General features: G+C 41.5%; 1 protein-coding gene across 5 annotated transcripts in view; it reads left to right on the top strand.

Annotated features, from left to right (window-relative positions):
- The window catches only part of KIAA1549 (KIAA1549 ortholog), a 185,965-nt gene that overhangs the window by 106,484 nt on the left and 62,373 nt on the right, over positions 1-17,108 (top strand). For all 5 annotated transcript variants that reach the window (XM_087431455.1, XM_087431462.1, XM_087431470.1 and 2 more), the window contains exons 6-10: positions 1,140-1,323; positions 2,520-2,579; positions 3,764-3,912; positions 11,877-12,054; positions 15,375-15,559. In XM_087431455.1, coding sequence (XP_087287581.1) covers positions 1,140-1,323; positions 2,520-2,579; positions 3,764-3,912; positions 11,877-12,054; positions 15,375-15,559 — 756 coding nt within the window. The remainder of the gene's footprint in view (positions 1-1,139; positions 1,324-2,519; positions 2,580-3,763; positions 3,913-11,876; positions 12,055-15,374; positions 15,560-17,108) is intronic.

The following is a 17,108-nucleotide window of genomic DNA, read 5'->3' as shown; positions in this document are numbered from 1 at the left end:
TGGAATTCATATTAAATAGATTTTGCTCCTAGATTCACTTTCCACATTTCTTATTTTTCCTTTTATTTTCCATTTCTTTTTTTAATTCCCTATTTTTACAGGTTTTCTAAACTTTGTCCTCTGAGTCATTAATTTAGTCTCCAGCTGTGTCCATTAGGTCATTCAGTCCCTCTATTGAATTTTCCTTTAACCATCATCTGGGCAGAGTATATGGGTGGTGGGCTTCTCTCTTGGGGCCGTGTGTGGTTGGAGACACGCAGACTGGGACCCCTGCCCCCAGCATAAGATAAGGAGGTTGTTCCCTGGGGATGGAGCGCTTTAGTGGAATTTTCATGGCAATGCTGCTTTTTCATTCATTTTCTTGCATGCACTGGTGTGCACTGGAGGTACCTCAGTCTCTACCCACCTGCTTGCTAAGGGGCCAAACCTGCAATAGGTCTCTTGGCCCCCTCTGGGGGGAAGCTCGTCTTCCTTAGGGAGCAGTTCTTTGGGCCCTTCTGGTGAAGATGTGGCTGCTGCTAGCACCTCTGTGTTGGCGTGGGTGTGGCAGTTAGAAAGGAAAGAGGAGGGAGGCAGTTGACTCGGCTCTGTGGCACACAGTCTTTAGTTATACTGATTGTGTTCCACAGCCTGCTCTTGGTCTAGTTCCTGCCCATGGAGCCGCTCCTGGGGTCCCTGGGGAGAATGGCTCTGGTCTCCACTGCCGTCTATGCCTGTATATGTTTTGGGTCTCAGTTCCCTCAGTTCTGGTTTATGTCAACATGATCCCATCCTCTCTCCATCTTCCAGAAATTTGACAGAATCTCTGGTTTTCTTCCCTTCTCAGTGCTGTTGTGGATTTATTCTCCTTTGTTCAGCTTATTGTTATTTCAGTGGGATTTGGGGTGGGAGGGAGAAAGGGAGGGACTATAAATACATGTGCTTGATTCATCCCTTAATGTAGAAAACATTTTCAATAAACCGAGAATTTAAAGTATTGCGAAAGGGAGCCAGGTTGTGAAGCCAGTTAGTTCCTTTAAAAATATTACCTCCTTTGCAAAAAAATCAGTGGAGGCAGTTGTGAGAGAGAAATCATCGTCAAGCTTTTAGCTGAATGTTTTAATTTATTTTGGAAGCTTATTTTGACTTCCTTCTTTCAGATCTTGAATATCACTGTGGGTTCTTCAAGGGTGGCTTCTCGGCGGGGTCCAGTGAACATCGTCTTTGCTGTTAAAGGCACACAGGGGTTTCTGAATGGGTCAGAAGTGAGCGAGCTGCTCAGGAACTTGAGCGTGGTGGAGTTCAGTTTCTATCTGGGGTACCCGGTGCTACAGATCGCTGAACGTGAGTACCGCTCTCCTATGAAGTGCTGGGAGAGTGGCTGCGAGTATTTTTGTGGTGGACCTCTTTTGTTCAAATGAAATATTTGGCTGAAACCCAGAATATAAATCAGATAAAATTGGAACTTCTCAGATTCAAGCCAGGATGGGTCTGCAGAGCCCTCCTCACCCACCAGGGCTTGCCTTATTATTCTCTTTTGAGAGGAAAGGGTCATGATTAAAGACAACATCAGTTCTGGAAAAGGTAAAACCAGCGGGACAGAGAACAGATCTGTGGTTGCCAAAGGTGAAGGGTGGGAGGAAGGCTAGACCTCAGAAGGGTAGCAAAAGGCAATTTTTGGGGAGTGATGAGACGGTTCTGTATCTTTATTGTGGTGGTGGTTCCTATGCATTTGTCAAAACCCATAAAATGGTACACCGAAAAGAGTGAATTTTACTGCATGTACACTTAAAAGTAAAAAAGAATAATAAATGAAAACAAACGAAAGCTTTCTTCCTGGTGAAGCAGTTAGAGTCACAGTGGAGAGGGGTGGGGGAGGGGGAAATGGGTACTTCAAAAAAACAGTAGATTCCAGAGTTGCAGTCAGGCAAAAAAAAAACATCAAATTCTTTTTCAAAATGGAACAGCCAAATGGTCTAATACTTATTAATGTATTTTAGTGTACTGTTAATTAAATGAAAAAGAATAACTTGTAAAATGGGAAAGTAGACAGAGATAAAATTGTTATATACAGGTAGTAACTTTCAGTTATGTACAGTGCAGGTGTGCATAAAATAATAAGTATGCTGGACAACAGGGGTACACTGGCTCTGTCCCAGACAAGCAGGACATGGGTCACTTTACCCTGAGTCATTGCTGGGAAGCCCTAGGGCTCTGGGGAACACAATGTGAAAACTCATTGCTCTGGAACAGTGACATTTCAAGGGGAATGTGTGGGTGATCTCTGTGAAGCAGCGTCCCACGATGTCGCTCAAGTCCTTTATTTCTTTTTCTCTCTCTTTCTCCCTGAGACTTGTGCTCAGAAACTGCCTACTGTCCATGCCTTTTCTCTGGCATTTTATTCTTTCATATGTAGCACTAAACAGTGTGGGAAAGGCACCATTGTGACGTACCCAGGACTCCCCAGAACACATACTTTCTGACTGTTGCAAACATGTTTTTACAGATTTTTGTCCTTCTCTAATCCTTTCTTTTTATAGCCTTCCAGTACCCACAGCTCAACTTATCTCACTTGTTGAAGTCCTCGTGGGTGAGAACAGGTATGTTTAACTTACATAATGTTTTGGGAACTGTAAGCATAAAAAACCTGTGCGGGCGTACTGAGAATAATACTGCCGTTCCTGTTTCTGAGCCCTAAATTCAGGGCAAAATGTACCTTAAATTCTTGGCAAAGAATGAATGAGAAAGGGATTCGAATTTGGCTGCAGGGATGTGTCCCACTGAGTTATGGCACAAAAAGGATCAGCTTTCTTTAAAATTCATACATCAAGTCCAGGGCAAAGTCCAACAGGAATTGACAATCTTCTGACCCAGAACAGGGTGAGGTTCCGAAGCCAGAATCTCTTTTTTTTTTCCTAAAAGCCTTATTTGTTTGGTTTTATGAGGACAAATAAGGTAGCTCAGTGAGCAAAGAAGCAGGTCTCCTTCAAGTCTTGCGGGCGTGGGTCAGATATTTACAGCTGTGGCATTGCCGATAACGGCTTTCTGACCTGGTACACAAAAGGGGAGGAGAGGTACATGCTCACCGGGTGCCCCGTGTGTAAGCAGCACTTTGAGTAACTGGTTGTGGGGAGGAAGCACGTAAAGTGAGGATAGTCACCATTTGCGGGTGCTGCGCCCTGCAAGTTCTCCTTGTTTCACATATAACATCTCATGTAAAGGTCTCCCCTCTTTGTGTGGTACAGCGGCCCCATTTCCAGATAATTTTCGTAGTGGTTATTTGCCTGTGGTCCTATCTCGGTGGGGATTTAAACAGTTCTGGCTGAAAAGCACGTGCTTTTTTCTCCTATACCATGCTGACAAGCCAATTGTCTGTTTAGATAGTCTTGTTTACAGCACAGGTCTGAAGATAGGCACCCTTATCTCCAGTGAGTTTATGAGTCCACGTCTTGAGCCAAGATAAGATATGAACTCAAACCATTTCCAGAAGTTTTGAAAGAAGTGCGGACAAAATGTTCGCTCTTGCGCAGGGGCTCTCAGCTCCGGAGCTCCTGCACTCCTGGGCTTCCGGCTCCAGTCTGTGTAACCCTTAGAGCTCGGAATTGCACGTACGACCCAGGAGCTGCAGCGGCTGGACTCGCCCTCACCCGCTTCACGTTCACTCTCCTCTCTGGGGGTTGGCGTTTTACAGTAAGCCTATGTTAATGTCTCCTGCACGCGCACCCTCTTTTTCTCCACCACTAACTTGTTTTGGGGGCCTGTATGTGTTGCATCTTCAATGTAGTCCTCCTGGGTGTCGTTGAGAAGCAGCTCCAGAGTGAAGTGTTTCAAGCTGAGATGGAGCGCAAGCTGGCCCAGCTGCTCGGTGAGGTTTCCACCAGGAGGCGGATGTGGAGAAGGGCCACGGCTGCCGCCGGGAACAGCGTGGTGCAGGTACTCCAAGAAGGCCAGAGGACGAGGGAAGGCGGGGGAGAGGCGTCTAAAAAGGTGCCGTACTTTCACGCAAATGGGAAATGCCATGAGAAAGTGATGATTTTGACTGATCGCTATATTAGACAGCAAGTGAATGTGGCAGCGTTTCAGTTCAGCTAGAGTCTAGACAAATATTTACCAAGTCCTTAGTAGGTGGTCGATATAGCAACAGACCTTGTGGGGAGCACAGCGAAAGAATTGTGCCACTGGGTTGCCGTACCATTGGATGGCCTTATTTTTCAAAAGTAGTTTGTAATACCAAAAATGTAGTCAGTTTTATGGCATGGTATTATTGATAGCATCATAGAGATAAATCATTCAGCTGGAAAGTCCTTAAGCGATCAGAAAGAGGAAAATTTTCTGCCCCCTGTTCTAGCACTGCGTCTTTCCCACCTCCCCCAGCCTCGCTTGTCTCATATCACCCAAAATCTCCTTCCTCTTGTAAACTGGCAGAACGGTTACAAATGACAGATTCATTTGAATTGAAAAGTGACCCATTTTAAAGTGCACGTACTCAGAGTTAGAGGTTGGGGCTGTGGTTTCTTCCCATCTCAAGGTGCATTATGTCATTTTGGATTCTTTTCTTTACCAACTGCTGACTTGTAGAGCTAGGAAAGTGCGATATTTAGAGCTATGGCATTTCAGAGCAGGAAACCAGGGTGAAACCCTGAAGGCAGGGGCAGCGGGGTTGGTGGTTTAGAGGCATTAGAGAAAGATGCAAAACTGACCCTGGATGGGGAGCGCATCAGTTTACGTGGAGCTGGCATCATTGACATTCAACTCCTTTACCAAGTTTTCCCCTGTAAGCATTGCTCTGTTTCCCCTCCCAGAAAGGTGGTTGTTAAGTTTCTAAAATAGTTCCTTTGCCAGATACAGTAGAATATAGAGATACTTAAAAACTAGTAAAAAGTTGAGAGTAATATTAAATAAATAAGTATAAAACAAAGAATAAAAATGAATTATAAAAGCTTTGCCTTGGGCCGGCCCTATGGCTTAGCGGTTGGGTGCTCGCGCTCCGCTACTGGCGGCCCCGGGTTCGGATCCCCAGCACTCAACAACGCACCGCTTCTCCGGCCATGCTGAGGCCACGTCCCACATACAGCAACTAGAAGGATGGCAACTATGACATACAACTATCTACTGGGGCTTTGGGGGAAAAAAAAGAGGAGGAGGATTGGGAATAGATGTTAGCTCAGAGCTGGTCTTCCTCAGCAAAAAGAGGAGGATTAGCACGGATGTTAGCTCAGGGCTGATCTTCCTCAAAAAAAAAAAAAAAAAAGAAGCTTTGCCTTATTCAGCAGCCCTGGCTTCATAGAGCTCCAGGTCTGGGCAGAGGTTAATTTATGCACATAAAACAGTTATAGAGCACCATAAAACTACATAATGAGGTGCTAAATTAGAAAGGAAAGCTCCCTAAGGTAGGAATATCGAACTTCTGGAAGTTAACCAAGCCACCCCAGGCTAACGGTGCTATCAGATAGATTGCTTAGAAACCATGGCCTGCGCCTCTTGTGCTGTAGGGTGACCAAATGTGTAGATATAGACAAGGATTTATATACACAGCACAGGACTCTTTGACAAACATAACTTGTAAAAGTGGAATTATAGAAACAACCTAAATGTCCAGTAATTAGGGAAGGGGTAGATAAATTGTAGTGAATCTTTATATGTTGGAATATTATGCAGCCATTATCATTTTTTTAATTAGTGAGAGATATAGAAAAATCTTCAAGTAGAGAGAGGCTGCAAAAGAATGTATGCCATATAATCCAAATATTAATGTAAAACTCATGAAAATAATGGAAGGAAATACACCAAAATGTTTACAATGATTTTCTTTATTGGTTGAATTTCAGGTGATTTTCATTTTATTCTTGATCTTTTCCTTTGTTTTTCAAAATTTCTCCAATGAGCATATAATTTCTATAGTGAACACATGATTTTAATCAAAAAATAATTTTAAAAAGGCAATTGAAAATGTTGCCCAAGATGATGACTGCATCATACCATGGTTGTATGGATTCCAGATATGAATCTGATAAGAAGTCATCCAGAAAGGATGCTGGAATTAGATTTTACTGACTGTTACTTTCAGATTGGACAAGCTTGTAGAACCATCAATCAAGGTGGCTATCACTGGATATTTGGGTATATGGTTTCTGTAAGAAGAAACCATACTTCTAAAATTTATCAGAACTTTTCAATGGAATAAATAGGCACACAGATAGAGGGACAGGTGGATGTACTCTACTTGCTTTTCAGTAGCCCTTTGATAGTATTCCATTCTTAAGCCTAAAAATTAATCCCTACCGCACAGTTCTGGGGGGAGGGAGTAGGTGGTTAGGGAACAGAAGTGGTCAGGGAACAGCAAGCAAAGGGCAAGACAGATGAGCCCCTCTCAGGATGGAGAGGCATAAAGAACAGATTCTCGGGGCCGGCCCTGTGGCTTGGTGGTTAAGTGCGCCCGCTGCAATGCTGGTGACCCGGGTTCGGATCCCGGGTGCGCATCGAGGCACCACTTCTCCGTCCATCCTGAGGCCGAGTCCCACATACAGCAACTAGAAGGATGTGCAGCTATGACATACAACTATCTACTGGGGCTTTGGGGGGAAAAAATAAAATAAATAAAATCTTTAAAAAAAAAAAAAAAAAAGAACAGATTCTCCAAGGATGAGAGTTTGGACCTGTGTTGTTAAGGATCTTAAACATGATCTGCAAGAAGGCGTTCACTGCGAAATCATGAAATTGTTGATTTGCCAAAAGTTTCTGCTGGTGAAGAAGGAGTCTAGCAGCTATGTCCAAAGCCCAGGGCAGTATTACAAATCCATACACATAGATAGAGAAACAGCAGCTGCATTTTGCCAAGGGCAAGTGCAGACATCAAAAATTCACATTGTGTGTATGAAGTAGAGGGCCCTGAGTCATTGTTAATCGTTTTCTCAGAACATCAGTCTAGTATTTTGCTCTAAAAGGCCAATAATATTGTTGCATGTTATTAAGGGAAATAGCAACAAAATAGAAAGCTATATTTATGCAAAACTGTGATGTATCAAGTGTACTAGATTTTGAAGTACTAATGTGAAATGACTACCTTTAACACCAGAGAGAGAGAAATTTGGGGACAAACCAAAGTACTATCTGACCCAGCAGATTATGAATTTGAGATTTTTTTGCCAATTTGATTGAGATATAATTGCCATATAACACTATGTAAGTTTAAGGTGTACAATGTGATGATTGGGTATAAGTATATATTTCTAAATGATTACCACAATAAGGTTAGTTAACACATCCATGGCTCACATAGTTATCTTTTTTTTTTTGTGGTGAGCAATTTTAAGATCTACTGTTTTAGCACCTTTCAAGGATACAATACAATATTGTCAACTGTACTCACCATGCTGCACATTAGATCCCCAGAACTTACTCATCTTATAACTGGAAGTTTGCACCCTTTGACCACCTTCACCCATTTTCCCCAGCCCCCACCCCTGGCAACCATCAGTCTACTCTCTGTTTTTATGAGTTTGGTTTATGTGGTTTTTTTTGTGTGTGTGAGGAAGACTAGCCCTGAGCTAACATCTGTTGCCAATCCTCCTCATTTTGCTGAGGAAGATTGGCCCCAGGCTAACATCTGTGCCCATCTTCCTCTACTTTATATGTGAGACGCCTGCCTCAGCACGGCATGATAAGTGGTGTGTAGGTCTGCGCCCAGGATCTGAACCTGCGAACCCTGGGCTGCCTAAGCGGAGCGTGCAAACTTAACCACTACGCCACCAGGCCGGCCCCTGTGAGTTTGGTTTTTTAAGATTCCACATATAAGTGAGATCATACAGTATTTGTCTTTCTCTGTCTAACATTTCTCTTAGCATAACGCCGTCAGGGTCCATCTGTGTTGTTGCAAATGGCAAGATTTCCTTCGTTTTATGGCTGAATGATATTCTATTGTATATATATATATATATATATATATATATATATATATATATATACTGCATTTTCTTTATCCATCTATCCATAGGTGCACACTTAGGTTGTTTCTGTGTTTTGGCTATTGTAAATAATGCTGCAGTGAACATAGGGGTACAGATATCCTTCCAAGATAGTGATTTCATATCCTTCCAATATATACCCAGAAGTGGTATTGCTGGATCATATGGTAGTTCTATTTTTTAATTTTTTGAGGAGCCTCCATAATCGCTGTACCACTTTGCATTCCCAGTAACAGTACACAAGGGTTCCCTTTTCTCCACATCCTCACCAACACTTATCTCTTGTCTTTATGCCTATAGTCATTCTAACAGGTGTGAGATGATATCTCATTGTGGTTTTGATTTCCATTTCCCTGATGATTAGTGATACTGAACACCTTTTCATGTACCTGTTGGCTATTTGTAAGTCTTCTTTAGAAAAACGACTATTCAAATCCTCTGTCCATTATTAAGTTGGGTTGTTTGGTTTTTTTTGCTCTTGAGTTGTATGGGTTCCTTTTATATTTTGGGTATAAACCCTTTATCAGATATATGATTTGCAAATATTTTCTCCAATTCTTTGGTTGCCTTTTCATTTTGTTGATTGATTCTTTTGCTGTGCAGAAGCTTTTTAGTTTGATATAGTACACTTATTTATTTTGACTTGTGTTGCTTGTGCTTGGGTGTCATATGCAGAAAATCATTGTCAAGACCAATGTCAAGAAGCTTTACCCCCCTGTTTTCTTCTAGGATTTTTATGATTTCAGGTCTTACATTTAAGTCTTTCCATTCGGAGTTAATTTTTGTGAGTGGTGTAAGATAGAGATCCAGTTTCATTCTTTTGCTTGTGAATATCCAGTTTTCGCAACACCATTTATTGAAGAGACTATCTTTTCCCCATTGAGTATTCTTGGCTCCTTTGTCAACAGGGTCTTTTGTGGTTCCGTATGAATTTTAGGATTGTTTTTTCTATTTTTGAAAAAAATGCCATTGAATCTATAGATGGCTTTGGATAGTATGAACATTTTAACAATATTAATTCCTTCAATCCATGAACGCAGGGTATCTTTTCATTTATTTGTGTCATCTTCAATGTCTTATAGTTTTCATTGTATAGATCTTTCACTTCCTTGGTTAATTTTATTCCTATTTTATTATTTTTGATGCTATGGTGAATGAGACTGTTTTCTTTATTTCTTTCAGATAGTTTATTGTTAGTATATAGAAACACAACTGATTTTAGTATGTTGATTTTGTATCCTGGAACTTTACTGAATTCATTTATTAGTTCTAATAGTTTTTTGGTGAAGTCTTTAGGGTTTTCTCTATATAAGATCATGTCATCTGCAAACAGAGATAATTTTACTTCTTGCTTTCCAATTTGAATGCCTGTTATTTCTTTTTCTTGCCTGATTGTTCTGACTAGGACTTCCAGTACTATGTTGAATAGGAGTGGTGAGAGTGAGCACCCTTCTCTTATTCTTGATCTTAGAGGAAAAGCTTTCAAACTTCCACGATTGAATATGATGTTAGCTGTAGGTCTGTCATATGTGGCCTTTACTTTGTTGAGGTGTGTTCCTTTTATCCTCAATTTGTTGAGAGTTTTATCATGAATGGATGTTGAATTTTGTCAAATGCTTCTTCTGTATCTATTGAGATTATCATATGATTTTTATCTTTCATTTATTAATGTAATGTATCATCATTCTTGATTTGGATATGTTAGACCATCCTTGCATTCCAGGGATGAATCCCACTTGATTGTGGTGTGTGATTTTTTTTAATGTGCTGTTGAATTTGGTTTGCTAGTATTTTGTTGAGAATTTTGGCATCTATATTCATCAGAGATACTGGCCTGTAGTTTTCTTTTCTTGTAATGTCCTCACCTGCTTTTGGTATCAGGGTAATGCTGGTCTCATAAAATGAGTTTGGGAGTTTTCCCTTCTCAATTTTTTGGAAGATTTTGAGAAGGATTAGTTCGTCTTTAAATGTTTGGTAGGATTCATCAGTGAAATCATCGATTATGGGCTTTTCTTTGCTGGGAAATTTTTGATTACTGCTTTAATCTCCTTTCTCATTATTTGTGTTTCAGATTTTCTATTTCTTCATGACTCAATCTTGGTAGGTTTTATGTTTCTAGGAATTTATCCATTTCTTCTAGGTTGTGCAATTCGTTGGTATATAACTGTTCATAGTAATTTCTTATGATTATTTATATCTCTGTGGTATCTGTTGTAATGTCTCCTCTTTCATTTATAATTTTTATTTGAATCCTCTTTCTGTTTTTCTTGGTTAGTCTACCTAAAGATTTGTCAGTTTTGTTTATCTTTTCAAAGAACCAACTCTTAGTTTTGTTAATCTCTTCTATTATTTTCCTATTCTCTATTTCATTTATTTCTGCTCTAGTCTTTATTTTTCCTCCCTTCTACTAACTTTGGGCTTAGTTTGTTCTTTTTCTAATTCCTTTAGGTATAAAGTTATGTTGTTTATTTGAGATCTTTCTTTTTTCTTGATGTATGTGTTTATAGCTTTAATGGTCGTCCTAGAACTGCTTTTGCTGTATCCCATAAGTTTTTTTTTTTTTTTTGGTGAGGAAGATCGGCCCTGAGCTAACATCTGCCAATCTTCCTCTTTTTGCTGAGGAAGACTGGCCCTGGGCTAATATCCACGCCCATCTTCCTCCACTTTATATGGGATGCCGCCACAGCATGGCTTGCCAAGCGGTGCGTCGGTGCGCGCCCAGGATCTGAACCGGCGAACCCCGGGCTGCCGCAGCGGAGCACATGCACTTAACCACTTGCGCCACCGGGCCGGCCCCCCCATAAGTTTTGATATGTTATGTTTCTATTTGCATTTGTCTCAAGATATTTTTTTATTTCCCTTTTGATTTCTTCTTTGGTCCATTGGTTGTTCAGGAATGTGTTGTTTAATTTCCATGTATTTGTGAATTTTCCAGCTTTCTTCTTATTATTGATTTCTAGTTTTATACCATTGTGGTTGTAAAAGATACTTGATATAATTTCTATTTTCTTGAATTCGTTGACACATGTTTTATGGTCTGACAATGTTTTGTGTACATTGGGAAGAATATTCTGCTGCTATTGGATGGATTGTTCTGTAAATGTTTGTTAGGTCCATTTGGTCTATACTGTTCTTGAAATCTGCTGTTTCTTTATTGATTCTCTGTCTGGATGATCCATCCATTATTGAGAGTTGGGTATTAAAGAACTTATGAGATTTATTATTGTGAGAACAGCAGTTCTCAACTGGCGGTGATTTTGCCCTCCAGATCACATTTGGCAATGTCTGGAGACATTTTTGGTTCTCACAACTGGCAAAGGAGGGCAAGCCGGTGCTATTGGTATTAGTGAGTAGAGGCATAGATGCTGCCAAACATCCTACAATGCGCAGGACAGCCCTCTACATCAAAGAATTATCTGGACCAAAATGACAGTAGTGCCAATGTTGAGAAACCCTGGCCTAGAAGAACAAGTAGAAAATGCTAATAGATTCAAGAAGGGATTGGACAGACTAGTTTTGGAGAACCAGGGGTGTACCTAACCCTATGGTTGATGTTGGGAGGACAGCAGCCCCCTCTCATGACATGATGGAGTTGGATGGTAGCAATTCTAGACTGCCTGGACTTGGCAACCCTATGAACATACGCAACCCTATGAACATACACAGAACTGTGTATCCTGCTTGGCCCTTGGTCTCAGAGAAGACTGAGCAGGACAAAGATCATTTGTTATTCCACACAGAGGAACTTTCATGTTAACTGTCCCTCTTCCCATCCAGAGAGCACCATGGTGATCCTGGGACCCAGAATGGTATAAGGAGCTTATTATGAGGATTGGAATAAGTCCTGAATAACATAGTCAAGATTGAGTGCCCAAGAAAGGGCATCTGGAAACGTGAGCTTCTAGAATGCTGATGGTTTCTGTTATCTTTCAGGTGGTAAATGTGTCAAGGCTGGAGGGAGATGACAACCCTGTGCAGCTCATCTACTTTGTGGAGGATCAAGATGGAGAAAGACTCAGTGCGGTCAAGTCTTCAGATCTGATTAACAAGATAGATGTCCAGAGAGCAGCCATTATCTTGGGTTACCGAATTCAAGGCGCCGTTGCCCAACGTAAGTGCATGAGGCTTGGCCCACAGTCTGTGCTGTGCTGAGGTGAAAAGCCAGTCTTTCTCTGACAGTGAACTCTGAATTTAAAGCATTCTTATGTGTGGATAGTAGATTTATGTCTTAAGCCCTTATTATCAAGTGGTACTTATATCCAATCAGTTGTTAAAATCCATTTGCCAAGACCTTCTTTAATTCAATTGCTTGTAGTTGTAGGCTTCGCTGCTATTTTTCCTACCTAGCATTTTGTATTCGTAGTGTTATAGTGAGTTATAGCAGCTTAAGTTAGCTTTAATATTTTTCCCCTACTCCTGTACTATTTCTCTTTTTTAAAATTTTGACTTAGGTAAAATAACATGTTTTCTCTGTATTTATTCCAATCTTATATTTTGAATGTTGGTGGGGATAGTGAGTCACACAGGAAGCTGGGAGGTGCCTTCTGCATTTATTGGCTTCCTGCTGGGTCTTTTAACACAAAGAAGTCCTTGATCCTTACTCTTTTCAGCTCTGTTTCTCTCCCACCCTATCCTCACACCACTCCACAATTTAGAAAGAGGTTTTTTGATATTTCTTTATTATTGTTGGAAGATACTAGGCTTCTGCGCCCCTGGCAATGGCTGCTCTCAGTGCCTTTTTTCCCCAACTCACAGATTTTGGGTATTTAAAATTAAGAAAAGGAGAGGCACGGAAGAGTGTATTTCTCTAAATATACCTTTATGAATCAGACTGCTATTTTAATGTGGTTGTTTTTCCTTGATGATCCTGAGAGCAGTCTTGTAAGAGCTTGGTGATACTTGCTCCCAACAGTAAAGGGATAAGTAAATGTTTAGAAGGAGTTCAGCATCAGAGAATATTGAAAAACTCTTTATAGGGAATAATACGTAGGAGACAAAGGCAGTTTTAAAAAATGACAGCTTCAGGGGCTGGCCCCGTGGCTTAGCAGTTAAGTGCACGTGCTCTGCTACTGGCAGCCCCAGTTTGGATCCCGGGTGCGCACCAATGCACCGCTTGTCCGGCCATGCTGAGGCAGCGTCCCACATACAGCAACTAGAAGGATGTGCAACTATGACATACAACTATCTACTGGGGCTTTGGGGAGAAAAAGGGGGAGAAAAAAAGGAGAAGGATTGGCAATAGATGTTAGCTCAGGGCCGGTCTTCCTCAGCTAAAAGAGGAGGGTTGGCATGGATGGATGTTAGCTCAGGGCTGATCTTCCTCACAAAAAAAAAAAAAAAAAAGGCAGCTTCAAAATTATCCTCAGTAGTGGAAGATCCTTTGTGAAATCTATACTTGTCGCTGGAAGCTAACCAGGATGAGGCCTAATGGGCACACTTTCTCCGTTTCATAGAAGATGATGAGAAGGTGGAAGGAAATAACCATTGGTGGTTTGTGTTTGTGTATTTGAGATATGATTGCATATTAGTGTGTTCTGTTTCAAAGTGGTGAGGAAATAATAACAAAGCACTTAGTTACATTTCTTCGCATATGACATTTCTGATCGTAGGAGAGGTGCCCCACTCCAGCTAAGCACCTCACCTTTTTCTTTTTTTCCTGGTGAGGAAGATTGGCCCTGAGCTAACATTTGTGCCCATCTTCCTCTATTTTGTGTATGGGATGCCACCACAGCATGGCTTGATGAGCGGTGTGTAGGTCTGCGCCCGGGATCCAAACCTGTGAACCCCGGGATGCCGAAGCGGAGCGTGTGAACTTAACCACTATGCCACTGGGCTGGCCCCAGCACTTCACCTTTTAAAAAATATTAATTGCAATAGAGTGTGGGCACCTTTTCAAGCCTACTTCCGTCTGCTCTTTGCACCTCTCTTCCTCAGTTTCATGCTAAAAACCACAAGGGTAGCAATCCTGGGATTGGAAGCCTCAGCCAATACCAGGGCCAGCCCCAAGGCAGCTCTCTGTGGACCCTGGTGTCAGGGCCTCGTTTTGATCAATCTCTGCCTCTCATGGGGTCTTACTAGGTTAGAACTGAGAATAACGTCCAGTTGTCCCAGCTCCTTGGTGTGGTTGTGTCCGTCTTTCTATATTGTCAGTTGTTTTCCTGCAAAATGAGCTCCATATATAAACTATATTCGGGCCAAATTAAAAAATACAAATTTTGAACACTGTTGCTTTTTCCATTTCCCACAGAGTCTCTGCTCTGTAATCTGTGCTTCTTTCATAGTGCATATGCTTTGGAGTGCTTGCTCCCCTCCCTTGTCACTCTCTCAGGGGCCTAAACCCAAACTTAAACCAGCACCAAGAATCTTTTTTGTTGTTACATCTTTGAGCAGAAAAATTTTGATCCCATAGCATGTGTTAACCATTATGGGATATGAAAAGAGCGTAAAACTTAGTCCCTGCCCGTGAAAACTGAGATGTATTTTGAAAGACAAAACTTAGAGTCATGACCATATTAATGAGCAAAGTAGTATAGCATATTGAGATGATACATTTATGTAATAAAATGCATTTTAAAACAATAGTAAGGTACTCTTTACAAGACAAAGACAACTAGAACGAAAGAGCACAGTAAGGGGGAAACCAGTGTCGTCATGAAGCAGCCCAGACTAATGAGAAGGTTGGGCAGAGACGACGGGGTCTTTGGGTTTCTGGAGCCTGATAATTGGAACCTCAGCTTTAGAGAAGCTGAGTTCTTCAAGAGGATGAGCATGGAATGAAGAGGAGAGGTCCCAGTCCTGGGAAGCAGGGTTAGGGAAAGGAGCTAGTGAAGGAAATTAAGAAGGACAGAGTAATTCAGGCATACTCGTCCAAGGCCGTGGAAGATGGGGGGCTGAGGTAGGGGTGGGGAATGGTGGATTCAAAATGAGTAAGTTTGATTCAATGTAATTTTGAAATTGACAACTGATACCTTAAGTAAAGCAGTGTCGATTAAAAGCTATGTTTCAAGGGTTTAGGGAGAGACACAGGTGAGGAAATGAAGGCAGTGCTCAGAGACTGCTTATTGGGATTTCTGATTTTTGGTGTGGAGCGTTCCTGCTGTGAGAATTTAGGGGGAGCAGGTAGAATAAATCGGAAGTCAGGAGACCTGGAATTAACCCAGCTTTGCCACTGAATTAGCTATGTTCCTTGAGACACGTCATGTCTGTCACTGTGATCCCTAATGTATTGTAGATGTAACATTCTGCGTTGTGTTCGTTACTGTGTCATGTTTCCTGTCATCAGGAGATCATAGCCTCTAACCGGTTGTCTTGCGCTGAAATGACAGGGACTGTCCAGGTTTCTCATAGAAGAAGGCACAGTCACTGCACAGAGGGCTGTCCAGTAAATGAGTGCAGAGGAATTACTGAAAGACCTTTCTTCCTTGCATGCAGCCGTGGACAGGGTAAAGAGGCCGTCCCCAGAGTCCCAGAGCAGCAACCTCTGGGTCATTGTGGGTGTGGTCATTCCAGTGCTGGTGGTGATGGTGATCGTTGTCATCCTCTACTGGAAACTCTGCCGCACAGACAAGTTGGACTTTCAGCCTGACACGGTGGCCAATATTCAGCAGCGTCAGAAGGTAAGGGGCAAACCCCCCAGTGTCTACATAGCAGTCTTGTGGGCTGGGATAGGGTGAGGTCAGGCTCTTGATACTGAAAGATGGGCAGAGAGCTAGTCAGGAAATCGTTTGGCTTTAAGGGTGGTGTCTGTTTCCCTTCATGTTTGTTTACCGACACCCCAGTTCTTCTGTACTGTTAGATATATGCCGAGAACATGAAGCTGTATGAAGGCTTAGCAATGCCGTGAGCTCTGAATTCCACTGTGATTTTATTTTTGAGATGATCAGTTAGAAGATCACATCCATTGTGTGTATGAATTCTGATCTATTTTAACTCTGGATATTTTCAGAGAACAGGAGCCGAGGGAGGTTTTCTCAGATCTGTGTGTCTGTTTCTTTCATACACAACTCCACTGGATGGCTCCTTTATTTCCCTCCACCGTATTGCAAGCCCACTTATCCACCTTGATCAAGACCACTTAATCATTAAAAATGGTAATACATGCCTTAAACATTTTAATTTAAATATATGAATGGGTCTTTATTTGCCAATCTTTTGACATACTCCAAGTCTTTTTTTTTAATTTGTTATGTTTTGGAGTGTTGGTCTACTGAGAGGAGTTCTGTGTGGTCTTTCTTATAAGAAACAACACCCATAATGCGTCAGCTGCAGTTTCCAGTTTGAGTTTCTTTACAGAAGGGCAAAGCAACCTGAGTGCAGAATTCTCTAGATTTTTTCAGTACTCCCCTACCCCGCCCTACTCTGCAGTCTTTTAGAGTTAATTCACCTACACCTAATTTGACAGCAATTTTTTTTTTTTAGCAGCTCCTTTTCCATGTCTTTCCAAAGCATTCAATTTAGCTTTTATAGTAATAGCAATTCTCTTCTCACCCTTTCGTTTCAACAGTTTCTGCAATATTTAATTGTCACATACAACTTTCAGAGCAAAGAAATTGACTCTTGGCCGGTATCGGACTCACCTGATGTGAGCAAAAACATACCGAGTACTAGAGAAGAACTCACTGGCTAAAGACGTTTAGCACAGCATGCAGATCAGCCATTACCAAGGGGATGGAAAGTGGTCATCGGTCTACTGTATTTACTAACATGTACCCTCTGTGGATCTCACAAATTTAGAAGACTCACTCGACTCGAAAAATTTGATAAGAAAAAGCAAGCAAGTGGCAAAAGAACAAAAAGTAAAAGATTGCCCTATTAACCTTTTAATTTTACTCTGATTTTCTGGGTATAAAGAATTATGCACATTACAAACCCAGACCTGCTGAATGAAAAAATAAGTATTATTTTTTATTTATTTTACTTCTGTAAAAGTAAATGAAGAGTATTCTTTTTCTTTTTTTTTTTGTGAGGAAGATCAGCCCTGAGCTAACATCCGTGCTGATCCTTCTCTTTTTGCTGAGGGAGACCGGCTCTGAGCTAACATCTATGGCCAATCCTCCTCCTTTTTTTTTTTTTTCCCCAAAGCCCCAGTAGATAGTTGTATGTCATAGTTGCACATCCTTCTAGTTGCTGTATGTGGGACACGGCCTCAGCATGGCCAGAGAAGCA

The sequence above is a fragment of the Ceratotherium simum genome, chromosome 1, assembly GCF_057802395.1.
Source record: "Ceratotherium simum simum isolate JZ-2026a chromosome 1, ASM5780239v1, whole genome shotgun sequence".
Lineage (NCBI taxonomy): Eukaryota > Metazoa > Chordata > Mammalia > Perissodactyla > Rhinocerotidae > Ceratotherium > Ceratotherium simum.
The sequence above is the reverse complement of the archived record's forward strand: the minus strand, read 5'-3'. Positions and strand labels throughout refer to the sequence as shown.